Genomic DNA, 18816 nt, shown 5'->3' on the forward strand with positions numbered 1-18816 from the left:
TCCACCTCCCTCTGCCCGCCTCCTACCCTCTTTCCGACCCCTGGATCAAAAAATGCATTCACCTGTGTTTTGCTCTGGGGAGAAGGTCCGTAGGTTCCTCAGATTTTCAAATGTGTTAGTGACCTCAGGAAAGCTAAGAAGCCCATGAAAGGGAAGTCACCAGGCTCAGGGGTGTGGGGAGACACCTGGAAGAGAGATGGAGCCAGTGGGGAACCCTCAGGAACATGACAAGGAGTGGCCAGAGGAAATCTAAAATCGAAGCAAGAAGGCTATTGCTGAAAGCTAATGAAACAAGGGGATGATTTCAAGAAGACAGTGGTGGGGTGTGGTAAACAGCAAGGGAGGGTGGGCACTCAGGCTCCCACTGAGTCTCATGATAAGGATCTCACAGATGACTGGGCTCCTGAAGGAGGTGGGGGTAGCAGCCTGGCTGGTGCTTGTCCAGGAGTGAGCTAGACAGGGTCAGGACGAGAGCCTGTGGCTGGCCCCATGGTCCGTGAGGGGAAGGAACAGGGGCGAAGAGGGCTCTGGGTGGTGTCCCTGGCTCAGAGCCATGTGATACATACCTTTGATTGAGAGCTGAGTGAATCAAAGTCCGATGGGAAAGGGAGAGCCCGCACCTAGAAGCTGAGGCGCAATGTCACAATGTCACTGGTGCAGTGTCACAGTGGTTCTTCCTCCCACCCCAGCCATCCCTGATGGCTTCAGTATTGAATCAGAGCCATCGGAGGAGCCACTAGAAGGCCAGGCTGTGCGCCTGAGCTGCCGGGCGGACAACTACACTTACGAGAATCTGCGTTGGTACCGCCTCAACCTGTCCACGCTGCACGATGCACATGGGAACCCGCTGCTGCTGGACTGCAAAAATGTGCACCTGTTCGCCACGCCGCTGGCCGCCAGCCTGGAGGAGGCAGAGCCTGGGGTGCGCCACACCACGCTCAGCCTGACCATCCCCCACGTGGCGCCAGAGCACGAAGGCGACTATGTGTGTGAGGTGCAGGACCGTCGCAGCCACGACAAGCACTGCCACAAGAAATACCTGTCAGTGCAGGGTGAGGTGGGCAGGGCCGGCCGGGGAGGGCTAACAGTGCTTCCCAAGGAGCCTTTGCCCCCAGTCCAGCAGGCACCTGGGCGGTCCATCCACCAGTGGGAGTCCGCGCGAACATCTCCTCCCCCACCCGGTGCTCAAACCTTGTCCCTTCTTTCAGCTTCTGCGCAGTCTGTCCCACCCTCTGCTCTCTGGAGGGCACCTTCCCAGTACCACCCCCCTCCACTTTGGGCATTCCACTTAGCTCTCTCTCGACCCCACCCCCAGCCCTTGAAGCCCCTCGGCTTACACAGAACTTGACCGACCTCCTGGTGAACGTGAGCGACTCCCTGGAGATGCGGTGTCCTGTGGCCGGAGCACACGTGCCCAGCATTGTGTGGTACAAAGATGAGAGGCTGCTGGAGAAAGAGTCAGGTAGGGCTGGCCATGGGTGAAAGTCCAGGTGTGGAGGCTTGTGGGGCAAGCCCCCCGGCCCATCTGAACTCGAACCTCCACCGACTGCCTGCAGGAATCGACCTGGCTGACTCGAACCAAAGGCTGAGCATCCAGCGTGTGCGTGAGGAGGACGCAGGTCACTATCTCTGCAGTGTGTGCAACGCCAAGGGCTGCGTCAACTCCTCTGCCAGCGTGGCCGTGGAAGGTCTGGCCTCCCCCTCACGTCCTTGCGCCCTCCTCCCACCTGCACTTGGTGCCTTCTTATGGCCACCTCATGCCAGTCGTGCCCACCAGAAGGGGCGCTTCCTGTAACGTGCACCCTCTCCCCCTACACACACATACACACACATACACACACACACACACACACACACACACACACACACACACACACACACCCCACATGACCGGTTTTGCCCACTCAGGCTCCGAGGATAAAGGCAGCATGGAGATCGTGATCCTCGTGGGCACCGGGGTCATCGCCGTCTTCTTCTGGGTCCTCCTCCTTCTCATCTTCTGTAATATGAGGAAGGTGAGGCCTTCTCTCTTCAGCACCTCCTGTGGTATCTTTCCACCTTGGACAGCCCCTAAGATAAGGAATAAGGTCCCCATCCTGGCTCACCTGGAAGCCCCATTTCCTGGGAAGCCTCCCTGACCCCACTATGCTAGGCTCTTAGGCCACCAGAGGTTGTTTGTCTTACTGTTCCCTCCTTGACTAAGAGCTGGGAAGGAGACCCCATCTGTCCTGGGCAGTCTTACCCAGGCCACAGCGGTATAGCCTAACCAATGAACTGTCCCTACCCCCACCCCAGCCAGCCCATGCAGACATCAAGACCGGCTACCTGTCCATCATCATGGACCCGGAGGAGGTGCCTCTGGAGGAGCAGTGTGAATACCTGTCCTATGATGCCAGCCAGTGGGAGTTCCCCCGGGAACGGCTGCACCTCGGTGAGGCCAGCACCCAGCCTGCCCCCCTCCTACCTAGCGAGGCAGCTTCAGCTGCTGCGGGACCATTAGACTGGAGCCCTCAAAGCCATTCATTTTCAGAATTAATGCCAGAAAGTCCTGCCTGTCCCCCACCTGGCTTGACCTGTACATCCGGGAGTGAGTCCCCAGACCCCCAGCCAGGGCTCCCAGTTCCCAGGCCCCAGAGGTCATGTCCTGCCACTCTGAGCAGGGTGGGCCCACCACACCTGCTGCTGGGAGAGGATGCAGGCCTTCCTGTCTGCCTCTCCTCTCCCTCTGCCCTCTCAGCTCCCAGGCTCTTCCTGTTTGGCAGAGGGGCTCCCAACTTTCCTCCCTCATCCTGAGCCTTCCTTCCTGGCCCTCCGCTTGGGTTGCCCCTGTGGCCCATCCCTCTCCACCCTCACCTCCATGCAGCTCACCTGGCACCGGCTCCCTGCCCCCACAGGGAAAGTCCTGGGCCATGGGGCCTTCGGGAAAGTGGTGGAAGCCTCAGCTTTTGGAATCAACAAAGGCAGCAGCTGTGATACTGTGGCTGTGAAAATGCTGAAAGGTCAGCTGGTGGAGGGGGTTGTGGAGCTAGTGGGGAGCAGTCTGTGGTGCAGGAAGAGGATGTGAGGCTCAGAGCCAGGGTTTCACCCCAGGTTCTACAGGGAGTCCATGGGACTCAGAGCTGGGCCTGGGGCTCAGGTTTGAGTAATGCTTCCCAGTCCCATCTGAATCCCCTGCCTCAGAGGGGCTGCTGGGCCACTGGGGACCCCGCAACTCCACTGACATGAGCACTGACCGCGCCTTAGCTAAGCGCAGGGATTGGGCCCAAGGCGGGCCAGCCTTGCTCCGCGTGAAGCCCCTGTGTCCCTTTCAGAGGGTGCCACAGCTAGCGAGCACCGTGCCCTGATGTCGGAGCTCAAGATCCTAATCCACATCGGTAACCACCTCAACGTGGTCAACCTCCTGGGGGCGTGCACGAAGCCTAATGGTACGGAGCGGGCGAGGCCCTAGGGTGCACAGGTCTTCGGTGCGAGGGGCTGGCTGTGCTTGGAAAGGAAGGGAGGCGAAGGGGCGGTGCGGGAGGGGGGTGGGCGTTGCTGCGTACTGGCCTTCCAGCGTGCTCTCCATCACCAAGCACTAGCCTTGCTCCGCCCCAGGCCCCCTCATGGTGATAGTGGAGTTCTGCAAGTACGGCAACCTCTCCAACTTCTTGCGCGCCAAGCGGGAGGCTTTCAGCCCTTACGCGGTAGGTGGGCGCCCCGCCAGGGCTAGAGCTCTGCGGTGAGCGGGCGGGGCACCAAAGTGGGCGAGGAGTGGGGGTGGAGGAGGTATGCCTTTGCCGTGGTTGGTGGGCCTCGGCCTACGGCCCCGCTTTGTGCGTCCGCAGGAGAAATCCCCCCAGCAGCGGCGGCGCTTCCGCGCCATGGTCGAGGGCGCCAAGGCTGACCGGAGGAGGCCCGGGAGCAGCGACAGGGCCCTCTTCACACGGCTCCTGATGGGCAAGGGCGGGGCGGGGTGGGCCCCTCCAGTCCAAGAAGGTAAGAGTCTGGCTTCCCGTTCCCTAAGATGTCTGGCTGGCACCATGATACCTCATGATCTTATCCCAGGGGGCTGTGGGATAAATCCTCCTGGAGCCCTTTGTGGGGGCGCTTACAGAGGAGAGAGACTTACATGGAAAAGCATGTAATGGGTTCTACCTTAGGAAAGGAGAACACCTCAGAGAGAATTTTCATAGAATTTTGACGTTTGATTTGGGTTTCACTGAACCAACAGGAATTTGCCTTGCAGACAGGGAGGGGAGCAGACAGGCAGACGTAGCAGGTGCAAAGGCCCAGTGGTGCAGCAGTATTCACTGACCCGGAAGTAGTTGATGGATGTTGAGAGTGGATGCTGAAGGTGAAGAGGAGAAGGCCACAGGCTTGTTAGCTAGTGCCAGGGACCTCAGGGGCCCAGCCAGGAGAGATGCAGCCAGTTAGGTGAACAAACACTCCCTTCGGGGCAGCGTGGAAGACAGAGGTCATGGAGGAGGCCCCTCCTGAGCCCGCCTTGCTCCTTTGTGCAGCTGAGGACCTGTGGCTGAGCCCACTGACCATGGAAGACCTTGTCTGCTACAGCTTCCAGGTGGCCCGAGGGATGGAGTTCCTGGCCTCCCGCAAGGTGACTTGTCCTGGCAGGCCCTTCAGAGGGGAGAAGGGCGCAGACCCCCAGCACGGTGCACAGTCTAAGCTCACCCCACAGTGACCCTGTGGTCAAGGGGCATCCCTCTTTTCCGCTTGGCAGAGTAGGAAACAACCCAAAGTGTGGAAATAACCCCAAGATTTCCAGCTTGTCAGTGGCAGAGCTGGATATGGAATCAGAGTCTGTCTATCTCACAGCCTCATTTGCTCTTCGCACAATTCCAGAAGCCCTCTCCATGGTCATAGGGCACCCAGAAATCTTTGCTGGGAGGAGCAGGGTTCAGCGTGGGCCTGTGTTGACCACTCGCTTGCACATCCCTGCACCCCTAGTGCATCCACAGAGACCTGGCTGCTCGGAACATCTTGCTGTCAGAAAGCGACGTGGTGAAAATCTGTGACTTTGGCCTGGCCCGGGACATCTACAAGGATCCTGACTACGTGCGCAAGGGCAGCGTGAGTGCAGGCTGCAGCCTCCCACCCAGGAGTTGGGTGGGAGACTCGCCCCCATCCCCATGGAAGGTCTGAGGGCCTACAGGGACCCAAGTGACCACTGAGGCACCTCGGGCAGGGGAACGGGGACAGCAGCTGAGGATCAGAGACCACGGTGCTCTGACTGGAGTTTATGTGTGGTCTGCACCTTGGTCTGTTATTTAGACACTGACTCCCATGCCTGCCTTGTAGGGGCGCACGTGCAGTGGTGACCTAGGGACAGGGCAGTCACAGAAATGTGTAAAGGTGCTAGGTTCAGCGTGTGCCTTCTTGTTGTCACTCAGAGACAGCCAGGCAGGCACCCGAATGAGCACCCACAGCTGATTAAGGCTTTGCCCTGGAGGAGGAAGGTGGCCGGAGGGAGATAATGGCCAGTATGAATCCAGGCTGTGACAGGGCACTATGCAGAAGGTTTTTGTCTTTCACTGTAACTCGCAGGTGTACGGGGCATGTGGAGGTGAGGGGCAGGTGCACAGGGGCCTGTGGAGATGGGGGTGGAAGTGCATCTGGAAGCCCCCATGTGGGCTGTAAGGAGACAGGTGGGTCCTGGGGTGGAGCAGAGGCCAGTCAGGAAGGGCCGTGGTTCTTAGGCTCCCACATAGAGACCATCAGTGGAGAGAGAGAGGGTAAGGAAGCACATCAGGAGCCGCAAGGGGAGGGGTCTGGAGTGACACCAGGCTTCCATTGTGAGAACCAAGTGAGAAGGTGAGGTGGGGAGGAGGAGGGCTTGCAGGGACCAGGGACAGCAGCAGGGAAGAGGAAGCCTTCAGGGAGGTGACAGGTACCTGCAGGGCAAACTGCAGGAGCCACCTGAGTGGACACATGGGTGCATGTGGCCAGAAAGCCCTTCTTTGGCCCCAGAGTTCGGGGGAGCCTGGGGATTGGGGGGTGGCTGCCTAAAGTGTGGCCGCCTCCCCTCTTCCTTTCCCTGTGGGGACACGTTTCCTCCTCCTCCCGCAGGCCCGGCTTCCCCTGAAGTGGATGGCACCTGAGAGCATCTTTGACAAGGTGTATACCACGCAGAGCGATGTGTGGTCCTTTGGGGTGCTGCTCTGGGAGATATTCTCCCTGGGTGAGTGCAGGGCAAGGGAGGGGACAGGGCAGCGCAGGGGAAGGGACAGGTGGAGTTAGTGGCTCCAGGCTCCAGGGTGTACCACTGCCTCCATGGTGCCTGAGGCTGAGTGGCCCAGAGGTGTGCCCAGGAGCTGACAGGCCAGGTCCTTCTGAGGCAGGTGGTTCGAGAGCCCCTTCCTACCCCCTCAGCATGGGCCAGCCCGGCAGCTCTGGAGGGCGGCATGCTCCAGCCTGTGCCAGGGCAGAGCCCGTGCTCACTTGGCAAGTCCCAAAGAGAGAGCCATAGTGGGTCCTCCTACACCTCTCTTGTGGCTGAATCCTTTCTCGCCTCTGTGGGGACACTACTGATTCGAAGGCAGGGAGTGAAGGGCAGGAGGCTGGGTGCTCACTGTAGGACCCCTTGTACTCATGCGAACCTCATGTGGGAGCCTGGGCCTGCTGGGACCAAGATGAAGCTCCTACGCTAGGGTGGGGGTGAGGCAGTGACCAAGTGAGAACACGAAAGCCCTGAGAGGCCACTGTGGGAGCGCTGTGACTAAAGTGAGAGGGTGGAGCGTCCAGGCAGGACTCGGGCGGGGCCGGGCTGGTGAGGGGGTGGGGTGAGGCAGGGGGGCCCGGGAGGACACCAGTGCAGGGGGTGGGCAGCCAGGCCCATGGTCCCCACGTGCTGGAGGCATGCAGGGCCGGTATCAGGGTGGGAGCAATCTAATTCGTGTCTTATGGGTCCCCATGCTACTGTGTAGCTTGTCCTGGGAGGGCACAGGGAGACCCAAAGGCCTTTAGGACCCTGATGATCCCAGAACCGTGTTTTTGCTAATGTGTCTCTAAACCATAGCAGGCAGTGCCACCACCTGTAACCAAATGAATAACGGGCTCTGGGGGAGGGGAGCACCTTGCCCAAGCCCTGTCAGGAGATGTGGGACCAGCACCCCACCAAGGGGGCTGGGCAGAGGTGACTGGGATGCTAGGCTGACCAACAGGCACCTGCTTCCACCCACCCACTCCATTCCTGCCATCAGGCGCCTCCCCGTACCCTGGGGTGCAGATCAATGAGGAGTTTTGCCAGCGGTTGAAAGAGGGCACCCGGATGAGGGCCCCAGAGCTGGCCATTCCTGCCATGTGAGTCTCCCACTGGCTAAGCAGGCTTTGGGGGGCAGAAGAAGTGGGCACCGGAGAGGTGTGGGCACGAGAGGTGTTGTGTGCGGGCACGGGAAGCGGGCATGCAGGTGGTGGTGGTGGGGGCAGTCGGGAAGCCTTGCAGGCACCAGTGGGGGTAGAGGCCTGCACTCTCTCACTGCACCTCTCTCCTCCCTGTGCAGGAGAGACAGTGGGTACCTGAGCCTTGGGGTAAGGGGCAGGTGGGTGTGAGGGCTGGGGGTCAGGAGCTGAGTGTGCTGGTACAGTGGGGTACCCTCAGACCCCAGTCCAGCCACTTTCCCACAGACGCCGCCTCATGCTGAGCTGCTGGTCTGGAGACCCGAGGGAGAGGCCCGCGTTCTCAGAGTTGGTGGACATCCTGGGGGACCTGCTCCAGGGCTGGGGCCGGCAGGTGAGCCCTTCTTGCCCTGTCCTGCTGCAGTGACCTCCAGCCCCCACCCCAGGGATGGTCAGAGCCTGTCTTGGCTCACTAGGAGTCCCTGTCTCTGGGCAGGGGAGCCTGTGTTCCTTCACCCCTTTTTTGTGCCTCCACCTCCTGCAGCCCTGGCCCAGCCCTTGCCCTGTGTGACCATCCCCATGGGGTGCTCAGGGCTGGCTCAGGACAGCACAGTGCTTTGGGACCTTCTGACTTCGGGCTGGGGACGGGCACTTGGCATCTATTCTGCCTCAAGAAAAGGGTGGGAAGAGCTGGCACTGGTCCCTTAGTCTGGGGCCCTTGGGAGGGTGAAGGGGTAGGGCTAAGGGGACATCGGGGCCTCTAACCTGGCTACTTCTCCCATTCCTGCCACCAGGAGGAGGAGGAGGACTGCATGGCGCCCTGCAGCTCAAGCTCAGAGGAGGGCAGCTTCCTGCAGGCGTCCACCACAGCCCTGCATGTCGCTGAGGCTGATGCCACCGAGGAAGGCAGCCCACCAAACCGGCACAGCCTGGCCGCCAGGTTAGCTGCCCTTCCCAGGTCCCAGGGTCCCCCTGGGCAGGGGGAGAGCAGTTTGGGCCTGGTGTATTTTATCCTCGTCAGTCATCAAGGAAAAGACAAACTGCAAGGACTTTAGAGACCACTGCCCACCAACTCAAAGAGCCAAGTGATCTTAGATGCCAGTACTGGGTGATGCCCTCCTGGGCAGCCTCAGGCGCCCCGGCAGGGCCACATGGCCTTGTGACTTTGCTTCTTGCTGTGCCTCTCAGTGTTTCTTCCTGCCCTCCAGTGTCCCTGCACTCCTAGCCCCCCTAAGAGACCCTCCCTCCAATTTTGAGGGAGAGCCCACCTGGACTACAGTGCCCAGGCTAGCTCCACATTGCAAGAAGAGAAAAGAGAGGGACAATGAGTTTCAAGGGCCACTGGCAGGGACCCTGGGAGCAAGGCAGGCCACCCACCAACCAGAATCCAGGATGGAGAATGTAGCTAGATCAGAGATGTCTTGCGATTTTTGCTAACACTCCACATTCCCGCTGGCCTTGCTGAGAAGAGGGCTCTGAGACACCTGCCCTTCTGCCCCAGCATGGAGCAGGGTCAGGCCTGAGGACAGGAAGGACTAACTGATTCTTACAGGCTCCATCCTCCAGTCCCTCACAATGCACACAAATGCGCTGCACGTGTGCGTACACACACACAGGCCTGCAGCAGTGGGACTGCGTGGCCTGCGTGGGGGCCCATCGTAGAGTGAAGGCTCTCTGTCTCTCCCACACCAGGCTGGTGTACTCCATTCCCCTTCTGCACCTCCCCCTTCCCCCCACCCCTACTAGCATAGGAGGTGCTGGGGTGTCGGGGTGGAGAGGAGCCCAGAGCAGCACTCCAGCCCCAGGCCTGGGGTCCCTCCCGAGAGGAAGAGGGCAGAGAGGTGGCCAGGGCTTTTGGGAGGGCCGCTGGCATGGCTTTCTTCAGCACTTTCTGTCCTCACCCCTGCCAGATATTACAACTGTGTGTCCTTTCCTGGGTGCCTGGCTAGAGGGACCCAGGGTCCCTCCAGGATGAAAACGTTCGAAGAATTTCCCATGACCCCAACGAACTACAAGGCTTCGGCGGTAAGTGGGAGGGGGTTCCGCACCCAAGATCAGGGCCTCTGGGCGCTCTCTGCAGGGAGGCAGATGGTGGGAACTTCTCAGGCAAGGGACAGAAACCAGCTCAGCAAAGGACGTCATCTCTCCCTTGAAATCCAGCTGTGTCTCAGCACGTCCGGGCCTGGGTGCTCCTGCCATGCCAGTGTCTCAGCTGCGTTCTCCTGTGCCCTCCTCACTCACACAGCCCCAGCCCTCTCTCTCCCAGCAACCCCAGTGGAAAGATGGCGCCTCTTCTGGGTGGTTCCTATTGGCTCACCCTTTGGTGACCACCAAGCCATGTGGCCAGAGGGATGGGGCCTGTGTTACCTGAGGAGGAGGCTGGGGTACAGGACACGGGAAAGCCACCTGTGTCCTCAGGAACAATCAAGGGCAGTGCAGTTGTCACACTCCCTGGAGCTGGAGCCACTGTGTCCCTTTTGTAAAAGGGCAGGCTGAGCCTCCCAGCTGAGTTCCAGTGGACACAGCCAGGAACCTTCCAGTCCCAGCTTCCCATACACGGGCCTGGGCAGTGAGCGCTGGCCTGGGAAGGCTGGGCCAGAGCCACTTAGACCCAGATTGCATCCCCAGAGCCAGATGATGTCGGGGGACCCCCAGCTCTGACAAGAGTGCAGTTGTTCTCTATGTAATTCAAAATGAAAACCATGCCAAGTCACACACGATCGAAGGATGACCAAGGTCCTCTAAACCAGGGATGTGTCTGCACGAAAATCATTTTCGTATACAATGAGGATTCCTTTGATACTTTCCCTGTTTCTCTGGGTGCTCCTGCTCTGCTGGTGCCCTGAACACACGCATGGCTGCCTGTGGGTCCCTTGGCGTGAGGTGTCCTAGCTTTGCCACCTCCCGAGCATGGGCCAGACACAGTTTGTCCCTCTGTAGCTGGACATGTGACCCTCACCTGTATATTCCAGTGAGGGAACGGTTTTCGGCTCACTTCCCACAGGGCAGGTGTTAGGTCGGCGGCTAAGCAGGCCCATGTGGCCTCACCTACACTGAGGCCTGCAGCCTGGCCTCGGTGCGGCCCACAGCCATGGGTTGTTCTCTCCACACAGGATAACCAGACAGACAGTGGTATGGTGCTGGCCTCCGAGGAGTTCGAGCGGTTGGAGAGCAGGCACAAACAAGAAGGCGGACTCAGGTAGGACCTCCTGAGCCTCTTCCTCTGAAAGGGGTTAGGGAGGTAGGCTGGGCCTGCACGTGCACATCACTCTCTTGCCTAAATCTTTTCATGGCTCCCTATTACCTATCTGCGTATTCAAGGCAAGGCACTCTGGGACTTCAGGCCCTTGGCCACCAGCCTTCCCAGAGGAGCGCCCTCCCCCATCACCTTCCTGACCAAGCACACCTGATTCTGGTCCTCACACCTCCCTTCCATTCAACAGATGTTCAGATACCACCTCTTAAAACTAAGTATGACCCATTATGCCCAGTCTTGGCTTCTGCCTATACTGTTCTTAAATCAATTTATATCTTTTTTTTTTTTTAGCTTTCTTTAAATATAGTAGACAATTAGTCATTTGTATTTACATTATATAATTCAATGATTTTTTTTCAAGTATAGTTGGTATACAATAACATACCAGTTTCAGTTGTATAGCATAGTGATCAGAGATCCACATAACTCACAAAGTGATCACCCCGCTAAATCTAGTACCCGTCTTCCCCTTTACATATTTATTACATTATTAACCATTTTTCCTATGCTACACTCTACATTTCCATGTCTGTTTGTACCTCTTAATCCCATTGCCTTATTTTGCTGTCCCCCACAGTACCCCTTCCATCTAGTAGACCTCAAAATATTCTCTGTATCAATGAGTTTATTTCCACTTTTGTAGTTATTTTTATTTATTTATTAATTTTTGTTCTCTAGATTCCACATGTACATAAAATCATGAGATACTTGTTTTTGTCTATCCAACCCATTCCATTCAGCGCAGTACTCTAATAGGTCCATCAAGCAATATCTTTTTCCAGCCCCTTTCTTTTAGTCTGTGTGTGTCTTTTAATCTGAAGTAAGTCTGTTATAGGCAGCATATGTAGGGGTCTTATTTTCTTATCCATTCAGCCATTCTAGCCTTTGGTTGGAGCACTTCTTTTCCATTTGAGATACTTGTCATTAGGAATGTAGTTATTACCATTCTTTATTTCTGTTTTTGATACATTTTTCCTGCTTAAAGAAGTCCCTCCAACATTTCCTGTAATAACAGCTTAGTATTGAGAAATTCCCTTAGCTTATTTTTGTCTGGGAAGCTCTTTATCTGTCCTTCAACTCTAAATGATAGCTTTGCTGGATCAAGCATTCTTGGTTGTAGATACTGGGTTTTTATCACATCGAATACTTTGTGCCAAGCCTTTCTGTCCTGCATAGTTTCTTTTGAGAAATCAGCTACCAGTCTTATGGGTGCTCCCTTGAAAGCAGGCCTTGAAGCTTTTCTCTTGCTGTTTTTAAGATTGCCCCTTTGTATTTAATCTTCGGCATTTTAATTATGATGTGTCTTGGTGTGGGCTTCTTTGGGTTCCTGGTTTTTGGGTCTCTCTGAGCTTCCTGGGGTTTTATGTCTATTTCCTTCACCAGGTTAGGGAAGTTTTCCATCATTATTTCTTCAAATAATTCTTCAACATCTTGTCTTCCTTCCAGTACCCTTATGATACAGATATTTTTACATTTAATAATGTTCCATAAGCTCCTTAAATTATTATTATAGTTTGGCTCTTTTTTTCTTGCTGTTCCGATTGAATGTCTTGGCTTCCCCATTCTCTATATAGGTCATTTGATCCTCTTCTTTATTCACCCTGTTTATTCCATTTAATATACTTCCATCTCCATAATGTGTTCTTCATTTCTTACTGGTTCCCTTTTATAATTTCCATTTCCACGTTTATGTTTTTTTATCTCTTTGTTAAAGTTCTCCCTGAATTCATCTACACTTCCCCTAAGTTCATTGAATATCTTTATAACCAGTGTTTTGAACTCTGCATCTGTTAGATTGCTTGACTCCATTATTCCTGGATCTCTGTTTTGTTCTCTCATATGGTTTCTGCTTCTTTGTCTTCCCATTTTGGCTGCCTTTCTGTGTCTGTTTCTATGTACTAAGCAAAGCTCTTAAGTCTTGGTCTTATTAGTGCAGCTTTGTGAAGTAGGAGTCCAGTGGCACAGTCCTGAGAGGGGTTTAGCTGCAGGCCAATTTAGCCTTAGCCTGTGCCCCTCAGGGGCCACATATTAAGATTCAGCAAGCAAAATCCACAGATGCTGTGCTTATAGTTGCTTCAAGAGGCCACGCCAGAAACTTTGGTCAGCTGCCACTAGTGTGAGTCTAGGCATTGCCCAACAAGGGGCACCTGGCTAAGCGAGGACACACCTGGATGTAGCTTGGGTGGGACCATGAATTAGAGTTTCAGGGAATCCTCTGGGCAGAGCAACCTCTGTTATCCAGTTTGATGAAATTTCAGCTATGGCAGCTCTGAGTCTGTACACTGGGAAGGGGGAGGGCCCAACAGAGGAAAATGGGTACTGCCGGCACTTCTGTTATAGAACGAGTCTCACCTTGGCCGTCACTCCGACAATTCAGTGTGCACTTGTAAGTCCCTGGTGCCCCTGTGTAGCTGACCCGGCGCTGGTGCTCAGAGCGAGCAGGTCTGTCACTGGGCGAAAGTCCATCCGCAGACACGGCCCCGTAAGAGGTGTCCGCAGCCGCGGTTGCCACCACAGCAGCCAGTGTCTCACTCGGCGGCTCGGGACTGGCAGCCTCAAGTCTTCACTCCCTTCCACCTTCTACCATTGCAGGGTGATTGTTTCTCTCCCTAGTTGTAGGGCTTCTTCATCTAGATCCCGGGCGATTTTCCTTGCTGTTTGCTCCTTGTTTCTGTCACAACTTTGATTTGGTTGCAAAAGGGATGAATAGAGTCTCTATTGTCTATGCCATTTTTTCTCTCCCCTGCCTATGCTGTTTTTAAATCAATTTATATGTGGTCACTGAATATTTTACTCTAAACCACAAGTATTTATTTGTGCCACATAAAGATAATTGATGTCCTTTTTCACCTCTCCGGTAGGTATATTTGTGACTTCTCCAACTTTAACCAATGTCAACCAATGGCATCAGTTCAACACCAACAGTCGCGATACAGCACAGCTGCAGACCAGCCGGGCTGTAAGACAGCTCAGTAGTGTTACAGTTCAATTATAGTATAGCATGGCTATGGAACAGCGTGACTGTGAGGTGACCCTGGGCATGCGGTGGCCCTAGGCATGAGGTCCCTTTCCAGCTAGACGGCTCCACTCCATTCTATTCTGTTTTGCTGCAGCCTGCCAAGACAAGACAGTTCTTCTCCACTCCGGTCCAGTGAGATGTTTTTGATGGTTGGGCTTTAGCCAAGGAACCACAGTCCACAGTCTTTGGTGGAAAGGGAAAGTGCGCTCCCCGAGCCAGAGGGGTGCTAACTTCTGCAGAGAGGAGTCCATGCCTATGGTCCTTGACTGGTCCATTCTCATGCAAAGGAGGACTCCAAATCCTCACAATTTGGCCCCCACAATACTGTCCTTATTGGTTGAAATGGAGCCTCTCTGATTGGTCGATGAAGATACTAGTGAGGATATAGTTGCACAGCTGTGACTGAACTGAGAAAGTCTCAGTTTTATTGGTTGAAATATGATTCCAGGAACTCTTTTATAAGGGTTGGTTCAGATGGCAAGAACATAGTGCAGGCAGGCCGTTCAGTGCCAGCTTCTCTCTGAACCATGGCTTACATGAGAGGCCCCTTCTTGGCAATGACTGCTAGGTTCTGTTTATAAATTAGAGCCCAGTTAGCCGCCAAGAGCCCTTCTGAACAGGTACATTCATTCTCGGGTCAGCACCAACTATCAGTTATTTTCCCAGCAGAGAGCTTGTAGGACTATGAACACTGGCATTGTAGGATCATATGCCCCGGAGTAATTATACATTTGAATGGGGCAGCTTCGCCTCCTTTTTTATTTTTATCGATTCCAAGTGATCTCGGTTAGTAACCTGTTTTTTGGAAATTAATGCTAATTGCATTGACAGAAATAATTTCTGGCTAATACTTTTTAAACAAATAGTATTTTATCTCTCAAAAAAAGTAATTCTGTTAGAGGGAAAGCCAGGGGTTGATAGCTACTTAAATTTAAATCTCCATAGAGCTTCCTAAAAACAACACATGGAAGGCTGCTCAGAGCCCATACCTGTGATGTAACCAGAAGAGAGACCTCGGTTGATATGTGAGGGGGGACTCAGCACCAGGACCAGCAGAACTATGCGTGAGCCATGGTGGAAGGAGAGTCAGATAGGGACTACTTCGGGAGAGAGGATTGTGACAAGGTTCCTGAGACAGTGGCCCCAGACTGGGGAGATATTGAGGGGGTTGAGACTGGTGGGAACAGTAGGGCACCCCAGGCATGTCTGAGGCATTGGGGCTGCCATCTTGGGAAGGCACTGTTCTGAAGGGCAGTGAGCAGGGAGTGTGCACCTCAGATGCTTGCTGGCGAAGGAAGAAGAAAGTTGCAGATGATGAGTCCTACCAAAGCAAGATCATATCAAGGATCACGAAGACAGACATATACTCAAGGGAGCCATTTCTTAGAGAAACTTTCCCTCACAGTAGTGGCAACATCTGTGCACAGGTTCCTTTAGGAACACATCGTGATGAGCCACAAAGAGGTGCAGCACGTCACTTGTCAGGTACATTCACTTGGCATATGGAACATTCTGCAAATAGGTGCAAGCATAGAATGTGCCTCAGAGGGGCTGGGGGGAAGGCAGGTGTAGAGGAAGGGTGTTTATCCGCTCAGTCCTTTCCTGTCTCCTATTAACCACTGATCAGCACTCACCCCATGATGAGTTAATTCGACCTCACTTCCAGGTGGCTCATTTAGCCCTTTCAGTAGCCACTCAGGATGCCAGGTCCCATACCCTGTGGCGAGGCACCTTATCCTGGTCTGCAGGTGAAAGGAAGGTCTGGAAACCCAGGACTGTGGCAGCAGCTGAGAGGGGGCCCAGCACTCCCAGCTAAGTGACTGGCTGGTCCCTGGTGGTGATATGATAGGATATGGGACATGAATGGAGCCTTTGGAAAGGGCACAGTTGAAGGAGTTCAAAGTAACTCTAAAGATGTGGGTATGGCACAGCACTCCTGAATGAAGAAATCTAAGAAGCCACCCATATCCCTAGCTCCTTCCGTAGGATACCAGCATGAATAATCATGAACAGAAAAAATAAACACAAAAAAAAAAAGAATGAAAACTTTTCAGTAGATATAAACACTCAGAGAAAAACTGATACAACACTCCAACATGACTTAAAACATATAAGTAAACAAGCACCTACACCATGAATCAGAAATTCAAAAATTTAGAAAAAACAGTGTGAAGATATTAAATGGAAGCTGACTGAATTCAGGAAAGAAGTTGAAATATGAAAATTAGGGTACCTAAGAGATAATAGATGTCATCAGACTTACAATGGAGGACACAGAAGATGGGCGTGAAAAGAGTCAAGAAAATAAAATGGAAATAAAGAGGTAAAAACAATAAAGTAATATAGAAGTTGAATAGAAAGGAAAGAACCAATATGCGTAAAATTGGAGTCTGAAGAATAAAATGTTGACAGTGGACTAGAACTAATATTTTAAACTTGTAATTCTAGACAACTCTCTTAATTAAAAGACCTGAATCTACATCTGGGAAAACTGGCCCAAAGAGTAAACTCAGAGACATATCTTAGTCAAACTATTAGATTTTAAAGATAAACATTCTGGGAATTCAGGCAAAAAGACCAACTCACAAAGAAAAAAGGAGTCAGGTTGGCATCAGGCTAGCACCATGCCAAGCAAAAACAAAACAAAAGCAATGAAGCAACATTTTCAAAGAACTCACACCAAGAAAGCAAGAGCTGAGGAGGGAGCATCCTAGGGCCATCAGAGCGGCAGGCGGGGCTGGAATGTGCAGGGCCTCCAAGATAAGGGTGAGAAGCTTAGGTTTCATGCTGGGAGGGATGGGAAGCCACTGGAGGGCGTGTTGGGAAGAGAAGGACATCTAACTTCAAGGACCTGTGAGGAGTGGACTAGAGCAGGGGATGAGTAGGGACGGAGAGGTTGTGCTGGGGGAATGGCGCACAGCCCGCGGTGGTGGCTGCTTGCTCCAGAGCAGGGGCAGGACATGGAGAGAGGGTCAGGGATAGAACAGACAGGACTTCTGGAAGGATTGAATATGGGGAGTACAGGGAAGGGAGGAAGCAAGAATGACAACCGGGTGTGTGGACTGCAGAGTCCACGCTGGTGCCATTTATGGCAAGACTGGGCAAGAAGCAGGTGTGAGAAGATGGAGTTAGGCATTGTCTGTTGTCCCATGCCCAGGCTGGGGACAGAGAAAACACCAGTGTATGCCAACAGTCACATTGGTCTGGTTTGCGAGTTAGGTGGAATCTGCAGTGTGTTTCCGTTGGCTTTGCACTCACTTTGCCCCAGGTCCAGTCTCTTCTTTCCTCATGTTCTACTGACACCACCTTCCCTGTTTCGGCAGCTGTAAAGGACCCAGCTGGAATGTGGACGTGACCAGGGTGCACCCTGACCCACAGGGGCGGCGGCGGCGGCCAGACCGGGCAACCCGGGGAGGCCAAGTGTTCTACAACAGCGAGTATGGGGAGCTGGTAGGGCCGCGTGGGGAGAGTGACTGCACCCCATCAGCCCGAGCGCCCTTCTTCGCAGACAACAGCTGCTAAGGAGGCCCCAGCAAAGCCCCAACCGCCCCTCCCCGCCTGGGCACTGGCCTCCCATAGTCACGAGTGTGCCCAGTGGGGGAGCAGAGGGCTGGGGACCCAGGCTGAGAGCTCATCTACTTTGGTTCAGCCTGGAAGTGTTCCCTTCTCCCTGTCTACACTCTTTCTAGCTACGGAGAGCAAAACCCAGGCTCCAGGGCCCCCCAAACACCATCACCATGCCTGCCCAGGGCTGGCCCATGGCCCCTGCAGCCCTTCTCCCCTTCAGATCAGATTCCACATACCTTCGGGTCTACAGGGCCCAGTCTTGGGCCAGGCGCTCCCATGGGAATGTCCCTCTGATTGCTGCTTCTCACTCTGGTGGGTGGTGGCGTGATCCCCGTTTTCTGATAAGGAATTTGAGAGTCTGACTGTCACAGTGATCTTGGTGGAGCCAGACTTGAGCTGCGGCCTCCCAACCCCCTCTCCAAATGCTGTCCCTCCATGCAGCCCTCCCCTCCCTGGGGAAGACCTTTCTTCCCTTGCCTCCCCAGGGCCAAAGAGGGGTGTACCATATTCCTATCTCAAAGCACAAATAAGGAACTGGAAGGGGGGCCTCCCCTGAGCCCAGGCAAGCAGCTAACCATCGGGGCCACGGGCTCTGCCACACTACCAGTTATAATGCGCCTTCCCCTGAGTGTGAGAAGAACAAGTCTACAGATTGCTTTTCATGAGAACTTAAGAGACTCTTTAAGCTGCTGTGACTTTTCATTACTTCAGTCTGAAGGGAGCCCAGGGAAGGCCTTTCCGAATCTAGATGATTCTCTGACCTGACCTGCAGCTGGTGCCATCTTAGCAGACACAGCTGTGGCCTCGTCTGGAGAAGGTCCCAGCCCCTCCTGCCTGGCCTAGAATCAGACAAAGCAGCTGACAGTCTGGAACAGCCCCATTTGAGAAACACCGGGTTCTTCCCTCCAGGGCCTGGGTCTGCACCTGAGGCACCTCCCATGCTGTGAATGAGAGATGAACACCATGGATTCTACCCAGGAATTTTGCAGGGAGGGCCCAGAGGGCCTCCCACCATTGCTTCATGCCAGTAGGCAATCAGCAGACATTCTCAAAGCTTCCCTGGCAGTTCAAGCCTCGGCCCTAAGAGGGGAGCGGCCAAGGACTCTCTGGAGGTTGGAGCCCATCTGCTCAGCTCCGTGCCCCAATTCCAAGTCACACTCCCCAGCCACCCCAACCCTGCGGCAGGAGAAAGACTCTCCTCCCAGTCAGCACCACAGAGATCGACAGCTCACTCTCACGCTACGAGACGCTTGCAGGACAGGCGGCCGTGCAGCGAGCAAGGGCTTGCCAACAAAACTCCCCCATTGTGTATTGTTTCTTTAGGATATGTCCAATGCACATGTGACAGTGATCCTCGCTGTCCCCACTGGACCTGCTCCGTTGCTGTCACCTGACTGTGAGACTTGGGTCTCAGGTTTGCCTGGTGGAGGGTCCAGAGGCCGTCAAAGGAGCCACATGCATGACACAGGTGCAGGGCTTGGCCCCTGGCCCTTCCCCACACAGTGCCTTCTGTGTCACCTTTCCTTCTGTCACTCACAAAAATGTGCTGGGGAAAAAACCTACCGCACCCTTGCATACCATGTGTTCCAAAAAGATCTAAACTATTTAACAAGATAATAATAAAGTTGATGGCAGTCTTTGA

The 18816-nt window shown here is 54.3% G+C and overlaps 1 protein-coding gene across 2 annotated transcripts in view; it reads left to right on the top strand.

The window, feature by feature from the left end:
• Positions 1-18816, top strand: part of FLT4 (fms related receptor tyrosine kinase 4) — a 39991-nt gene extending 21175 nt beyond the window's left edge. For both annotated transcript variants that reach the window (XM_016147768.2, XM_016147769.2), the window contains exons 13-30: positions 690-1052; positions 1316-1462; positions 1557-1688; positions 1909-2015; positions 2296-2431; positions 2895-2999; positions 3312-3425; positions 3595-3683; positions 3825-3975; positions 4500-4594; positions 4945-5067; positions 6064-6175; positions 7197-7296; positions 7621-7726; positions 8127-8272; positions 9243-9357; positions 10446-10531; positions 16931-18816. In XM_016147768.2, coding sequence (XP_016003254.2) covers positions 690-1052; positions 1316-1462; positions 1557-1688; positions 1909-2015; positions 2296-2431; positions 2895-2999; positions 3312-3425; positions 3595-3683; positions 3825-3975; positions 4500-4594; positions 4945-5067; positions 6064-6175; positions 7197-7296; positions 7621-7726; positions 8127-8272; positions 9243-9357; positions 10446-10531; positions 16931-17129 — 2426 coding nt within the window. In that variant the 3' untranslated portion in view covers positions 17130-18816. The remainder of the gene's footprint in view (positions 1-689; positions 1053-1315; positions 1463-1556; positions 1689-1908; positions 2016-2295; positions 2432-2894; positions 3000-3311; positions 3426-3594; positions 3684-3824; positions 3976-4499; positions 4595-4944; positions 5068-6063; positions 6176-7196; positions 7297-7620; positions 7727-8126; positions 8273-9242; positions 9358-10445; positions 10532-16930) is intronic.

This window comes from Rousettus aegyptiacus, unplaced genomic scaffold, assembly GCF_014176215.1.
Source record: "Rousettus aegyptiacus isolate mRouAeg1 unplaced genomic scaffold, mRouAeg1.p scaffold_m13_p_7, whole genome shotgun sequence".
NCBI lineage: Eukaryota > Metazoa > Chordata > Mammalia > Chiroptera > Pteropodidae > Rousettus > Rousettus aegyptiacus.